We start from the raw sequence: 7,036 nt of genomic DNA, 5'->3' as shown, positions 1-7,036 counted from the left end.
TAAAATAAAAAGTTAAATATTATTTATTTTCTGAGATTAGTTTAATATACAGGCCAGTTTATATATTTTATTTTTTATATTAGACTTTTCTTAATAAAATTGACTATTACTTTTCATTATTAATGAAATGATTAAATTGATAATATAATATTATAATTTGATCATTGAATATATTATAAATATTAAATTTATTAAAATTTAATTTTATTGTTAAATTAAATAAATATTTTAATATTTAATTAAAATAATTAATTAGTATTTTATTATTTTATTTTTATTTTAATATAATTTATTTAAAACAAATTTAGATATTTTAAAATTATTTATATCTATAAATAAACAAATATAAAAAATAAAAAAAATACTAAAATTTATTATTTTAATTAGACTCTAGAATAAAAAATAAAATTTTATTTTAGTTTAATAAAAATTAATTTTAAAAAAATTAATATTTAATAATAATTTTAAAATAAAATTATAATTTAAATTATTAAATTTTCCACTAACACAAAAAGTATAATACTTAATTTTATTAAAATTCTAAAAAACAAATTAATATAATAAAAAATAAAAAAAAATATGCCTATGTATTGACCCAATCCTAAAAAGAAATAGTATTTGACCCTATCTTTTATTCCTCATGGCTTTATTCCCTTAAAATGAAATTCTAAAATTATATTCCCCAAAATTTTGGACCCACAAAATCCCGAAAGGTTTAATAGTATTTGTACCCTTAAAAATCGCCTCCTCTGTAGCATACAACACAAAAATAAAACAAAAAATTTCAATTACCTTCAATTCACTTTCCTCCCATTTCTTCCACAAACGCAGCAGCCCCCCAAACTTTCCTCTTTATAATGGAACAAGAACCCAATTCATCATCTCCTCTCATCAACAACAACAACAACGACGACGACCACCACCACCACAAATCAATGGATCCCACTCGCTTATTCCAGGACAAGGACGAGCTCCAAAAAGTCTTTAACCAATTTGACTCAAACAGCGACGGCAAGATCTCCGTCGCTGAACTGGGTGCTGTCCTAAAATCAATGGGTTCAACATACACAACAGCTGAACTGGAACGCGTTATGGATGATGTTGATACTGATAAAGATGGATTCATTAATCTTGAAGAATTCTCCCAGCTTTGTAAATCTTCTTCGGATTCTGATGCTACCAACTCTGAGCTGAAAGATGCTTTCGATCTTTATGATCAGAACAAGAATGGATTGATTTCTTCTAGTGAATTGCACCTGGTCATGAGTCGGTTAGGTATGCAGTGTTCTTTTGATGATTGTGCTAGGATGATTAAGAGTGTTGATTCTGATGGAGATGGGTGTGTTAATTTTCTTGAGTTTCAGAAGATGATGGATGCTAATGTCAAGAATGGTACTGCTAAATGAAAAAACCCATTTGCGTACCTTTTCTTTTCTCTGCTTTTGTTTCTGATTTTGGAATGTTGGATTGAAATCTGGAAATGGGCAGTCACTAATGGAAGTGGGTTTTTTTTTTTTTTTTTACTTTGTAGGAATGATTTTATGTTTTGGGGGTTTGTTTTTATTTCTAGTGAATTTTGAGTAGTACTACTGTTAATTCCCTGATAAATATGATGAATAAATTATGAACTGATGGAAATGCAATTTGGAATGTTAATTCCATTTGGGTATTGTTATGATGTGGTTGTTGATTTCAAATGCTTGGACGGGTTGAAATTTATTGCTCATGAATTGGGTAAATTTCACCAGATTATGCATTTTTCTTACTTTGATTTTTATTCATTATTTTGTGATTAATGTCTAATAGGCAGGAAAAGTTTTGTTTGCTAATGTGATTTTTCCGTTGGAAGGCCACATGATGCATGGAAAATAATGTGAGTGTGAGTTACCAGAGAGAGCAATTCCATCTGTACTTGTGCATGAATAAATAATTGGAAAACTCAGAATTCTAAGATCTTGGGGTGGGTGACATTTTCTGGGAAACCAAGCAGAGGGTAATGGGGGGAAAAGAGAAATGCAATAATGGGGTCCAATAAAAAAGTAAAATGAAGCATGGGAGGAAAGTGGGTATTGATGGAATTGGCAAATTGGGACGTTGAAGATGGAATGGTAGCCATTACTAAAGATAAGTCCAAATAATGGTGGTGGTGTTGATGTTAACCTCTGTTTTCTTGTTTCGGCGGTACCGTGTGATTAGTTTCCCTCTATAAAAACTGTCATATAGTTGGATTTGTTTGGTTCCCTAGTAAAAAATAGGGTGAAAATGGGAATGAGAATAGATAATTTTCATTATTAATAGCCGTGAATTTTAAAGAATTGTAATTATAGTGAATTTTTAATAATTTTATATATTTATTTAGAAAAAATTATAAAATTTAGATCAAATTTATATAAGAATATTTTAATATGTAACTTTTATATAAAATTACATATTAAAATATTCTTATATAAATTTTTTTTTTAAAAAATCTTTTTATATAAATTAATCTAAAATTTTATAATTTCTATTCAATGAATATATAAAATTATTGAAAAGTCTCTATAACTGTGCGACACTTCAAAATTCACTAATAAATACTAATTATTTATATAAATATTATTATTACAAATTTGTTACATATAATGATTATGAATTAAATACTATTATTTTTTACTTACAATTAAATATTATTATTGGTGTCAACGGTAAATGAATTTGACTCTCATTTCATACTAACCAAATAAATATAAACTATTCCTATTGCTATTTTTATTTTCATCTTAACCAAACAAGTTTTTCTTAAAAAATAATTTTTATAAATATGAAAATAAATTTTATAATTGGATAAAGAGTTATTCCGGCAGTTTAAATTGGCCGACTGTTGAAGCCATACTCTAGTGGTTGATGTTCATCTGTAATGAGAAAAGGAAGAAGAGGAGATTTTTATGCTTGTGATAATGACTTGTCAAAGGGAGGCCTTCAATGGTTTAGGAAGGAAGATAAGTGGCCAATTTAATTCCTCTAATTCCTAAAAAATGGGTTCATTTGATTTTAAAAATAAAATGGCAACTTCTATTTTTTCTTTGATTTCTGCTCTTGCTTGCCGGCTTCATTTTGACAAGTCCTGTTGAATGATCAGTCATATAGTTGTTATTTATTAGGTTTTGCTTGCATAATGAGAATATTTGAATTTTCTTTAAAATCTTTCACATGGTCAACTTTATTCTTATTTGAAAAAGTAATTTATAATTTCTTTATATTAATCGATTGCTAGCATATTCATATAATATGGGTGAGTGGGGGCGGGGCAGATCTATTATTTTCTAAAAGAATAATAATTAAATAATAATTTATCAACTAAGAAAATTAAATAAATAAATATTTTGAGCATGTTTGTTTGTAGTACAAACAAAATTAAAAGTTGGCTTAATATATAATTTCATTTCTAAATTTTATTATTTTATATTTATATTTATCTTTATATAATTTTTACGGTATAAATGAATAAAAATATAAAATAATAAAAATTAAAAGTAAAATTATATATTAAGCTAATTTTTAATTTTATTTTTTAGTACAAATAAAATAGAAGTTGTAATATAAATATTATAAAAAAATAGAAGTTGAATGATGTCATAAATTAAAATAATAATTGACTGGTGTCAAGGTTAAATTAGTAAAATTTGAAAGTGAAAGTACGTGTCTTGCCAATATTTGAGATCTAACTTTCTCTGTCATATATTAAATAACTTTCTTAAGAGAATTAGTTGAGTTGGATTTTCTCAGAAATTGAAGTCGTTATGCATTTTAATTATATTAGATAAGCTTTCTTTATTACAACATAAGGAATCTGGAGTTTATTATAGATCTTCTGATTGAGAGGAAGTTTGTGATACATAACATTTTATTTTTATTTTGGGCTACTATATAAATTTGGGTAAGTAATTATAATATATGTTTGAATTGATTTTTAATGAATTTTGACTAAATAAAAATTATTAGTTGATTAGAAATTTAATTTAATTAGAAATATTTTAATTAAGATTTTATTATTATTATTTTTATTTTAGTCTGATTAGGAGTTCTATTTAAATGCTAATTAGTGTTTCTCTTTTTATAGGTATTTTTGTTTAAAAATTCTAAAGCATCATAGTTTAGAGCGACATGGTCGTGATATGAGCATGCTAGTGCCCGTGTCATCTGCTGGAAAAAGAGATTTCAGAAGTACAACCATGTTGAAACTATGCTGCAAAAAAAGTTACGTGATACGGGCATATGACATGGCCATGTTGAAAGACAGAAGATTTCCTATTCACAATGGACTTTGGAATTCAAGAGCAAATAGGTTTTATTTAAACCTCTCCTATGTAAAGGGATATAAAGAATCATTCTAAGGAGGCTAGCTGGACAAAAAACAAATTATAAACGGAGATTGTGTAAGACTTAAGAGTTTTATCTTCTTCATCTTTAATTCTTTAATTATGTATAATTCTAGAAACAACCAAGAGGGAAATGAATTGGTTGAAAACAAAAACAAAGACAATCTGAAACTAGAAATGGAAAAATCAAGCACAACTCACAATATCTAAAATTTATAATGGTGTGGCCAATACTTGACTACATACACTCCTCAAGAATCCTTTTGAGATTTCCACTATCAAATAGAGATTACAATCCTAACTCTATTCTTGTTCTTTTACAAAGGCTAAGAACAAATCTAAGTATTTTTTCCAAAGGCTGACACTCTAATCCAAGTATTTTTTTCTAAGCTTATAACTCTAAGATTTTTAATCTTAGTTACAAAAACTTTTAATCTCTTACCCAAATACTCAATTTCACCTTTTGAGCTTTGGATACAAGAATCAAACGTTCAACTATCTAAAGATTTAATTTCAAGCTTGAATATGTTAATACAAATAGTAAAGATGATGATTTTGAGTTGTTGAGAGTAAATGCACAAATGGGGGCTCAAAGTAAATGCTCTTGCTTAACCTAGAACCATTGAAATAGTTCTAAGTGAAAAAGAGTCATTGCACTCTCATTAAATGCAAAAATAGTTTTTTCTGCAACTATCATAAATGCAGCTTCACGGGTGTCAATAATCTTTCACAGCCGTAAGTCATCAGCACGAAAAGCAGATTTTAAAAGCTGAAATCCGCCACGGCTGTGAATAGTTTTCCATGGGCGTAAAAGTTGCTCTCACAGCTTAGGAACATTGGTCGTGAACTCTTCTGTGATTAATTGAGAATCTAGAGAGTACTTCAACATTCACGGGCATGAACATCTTCTTCACGGCTGAAAAAGTTTGTTCACAGTTAGGAGTCCATGATCATGGCTTGGGAACCTTTCCCATGGATCATTTTGTGAATTCTTCAAGTTTTAAAGAGGAGACCTCTTTTCACGAAAACTCTCGTTGTGAATCCTTTTGCGATGTCTTTTGTTCTTGAGGAGGAAATCCTTTTTCATATACGTGAATATTTCTTCATGGGCGTGAACTCTCGTTTTCACAATTGGAAAGCAGCCCGTGAATGCTACTGTCCTTTTGCTGCTCGAGGCGAGAACTCTCCATGCTTGAAAAACTAGTATTTCACTGTCGTGAATACAAGTTCATGGACGTGAATATGTCCTGTCTTAGATAAACTAATTTTTCTTTCCTTGCACATAAACACTTAGACATAGGATTAATCATTCTCAATTATTTGTAACAATCAAAATGGGATTAATAAACCTCAAGGTTCAACAATGTTTATGTTTATTGCCACAACTATGTGTGGCTAAACTTCTTTTAGAGTTTAGGATAGGAGTAGCTATTCCAAGATGTGATTGAACACGTTTCTTTTATTAATTTGATTTTCATCTAATTCTATGAGTTGTGCTTATTTTATGTTTTTATTAATTTGATTTTCAGTTTATTCTATAAATTGTGCTTATTTTATGTTTTCAATTCTTGGTCAGCTTGATTGCATATTTATGGGTATATTAACCAACGAGATTTAAGAGAATTTACTAGCTTAAGACTTATAGGACTTAAATCACCTGACCACGAGAGTAGACGAGCTCTTCAGGGGTAAAATAATTCTTAAAGAGCTTAATGAGTTTTGATTAATTTTTTAATCACGAGAGTAGGTTAAAATTTAATCTTAACATGCTTAATTAAGCTCGATAGAGTTTTTAGAAGTTATAGAAAAATTACCCTTAGCTGAAGTCAATGTATTTAATAATTTAGGTGTTCATGATTACGTTAGAATAATGAAACTAAGCCTAAGCTTTAAACTTTAATTATTTAATGTTTTTATAGTTTTAATTGTTTAGATTTATATTTTATTTTCTTAATCACTTTTATTTGATTTGCTAGTTAAGATTATATATAGGAATATTAGTACTCAATTTACAATCCTCGAGGAAATGATAACTCTTTATACTACAATTCACGATCCATGCGCTTGCTGGTTTTGAAATACAACAAGTTTTTGGCATCGTTGCCAGGCATTTGATAATATTGATATTAATTTAATTTTTACTTTCCTTAAGCTAGTATTTTTCTTTAAAATTTACTTATTTTGTTTATTGATTTTTCAGGCTTTTGCTAGTTTATGAACGCTCGATCTTAAGGAAAAAAATTTAGAAAAGATCAACCTTGAAATCGAGAAATCTTATAAGAAGAATCGAAAAGAGAAGCGCGAGGAAGACAAGTAAAATATGGCTGAAGATCAAGCAACACAACAAGCAAGGAACTGTGCTCTTCAAGAGTGCATGATGCCTAATCTGAGTGGCACTCAGAACAGCATTATGAGACCAACTATAAAGGCAAACAACTTTGAGATCAAACCTATGATTATTCAAATGGTTTCACAATTTCGGTTTGGAGATTCTAACGCCCATTTAACTCAATTTTTAGAGATATGTGATATATTCAGAATGAATGAGATTCGTGCAGATGCAATAAAGCTCAAGCTACTCCTTTTTTCTTTGAGGGATAAAGCTAAGTTGTAGTTGAATTCTCTAGCACTATAATCGATTACTTCTTGGACTTTATTGTCAATCAGGCAAGACAATA

At 28.5% G+C, this 7,036-nt stretch overlaps 1 protein-coding gene across 1 annotated transcript; it reads left to right on the top strand.

The window, feature by feature from the left end:
* Positions 1-729: 729 nt before the first annotated feature.
* Positions 730-1,675, top strand: LOC107262306 (probable calcium-binding protein CML27). Its single transcript, XM_015727427.3, has one exon. The coding sequence runs from the start codon at positions 858-860 to the stop codon at positions 1,404-1,406; it is 549 nt and encodes a 182-aa protein (XP_015582913.2). The 5' UTR covers positions 730-857; the 3' UTR covers positions 1,407-1,675.
* Positions 1,676-7,036: the final 5,361 nt, after the last annotated feature.

Source organism: Ricinus communis, chromosome 3 (assembly GCF_019578655.1).
Source record: "Ricinus communis isolate WT05 ecotype wild-type chromosome 3, ASM1957865v1, whole genome shotgun sequence".
NCBI lineage: Eukaryota > Viridiplantae > Streptophyta > Magnoliopsida > Malpighiales > Euphorbiaceae > Ricinus > Ricinus communis.
The sequence above is the reverse complement of the archived record's forward strand: the minus strand, read 5'-3'. Positions and strand labels throughout refer to the sequence as shown.

Excerpts from the sequence above, each read along its gene's own strand:
- LOC107262306 (XM_015727427.3), top strand. The coding sequence starts at position 858 with ATGGAACAAGAACCCAATTCATCATCTCCTCTCATCAACAACAACAAC.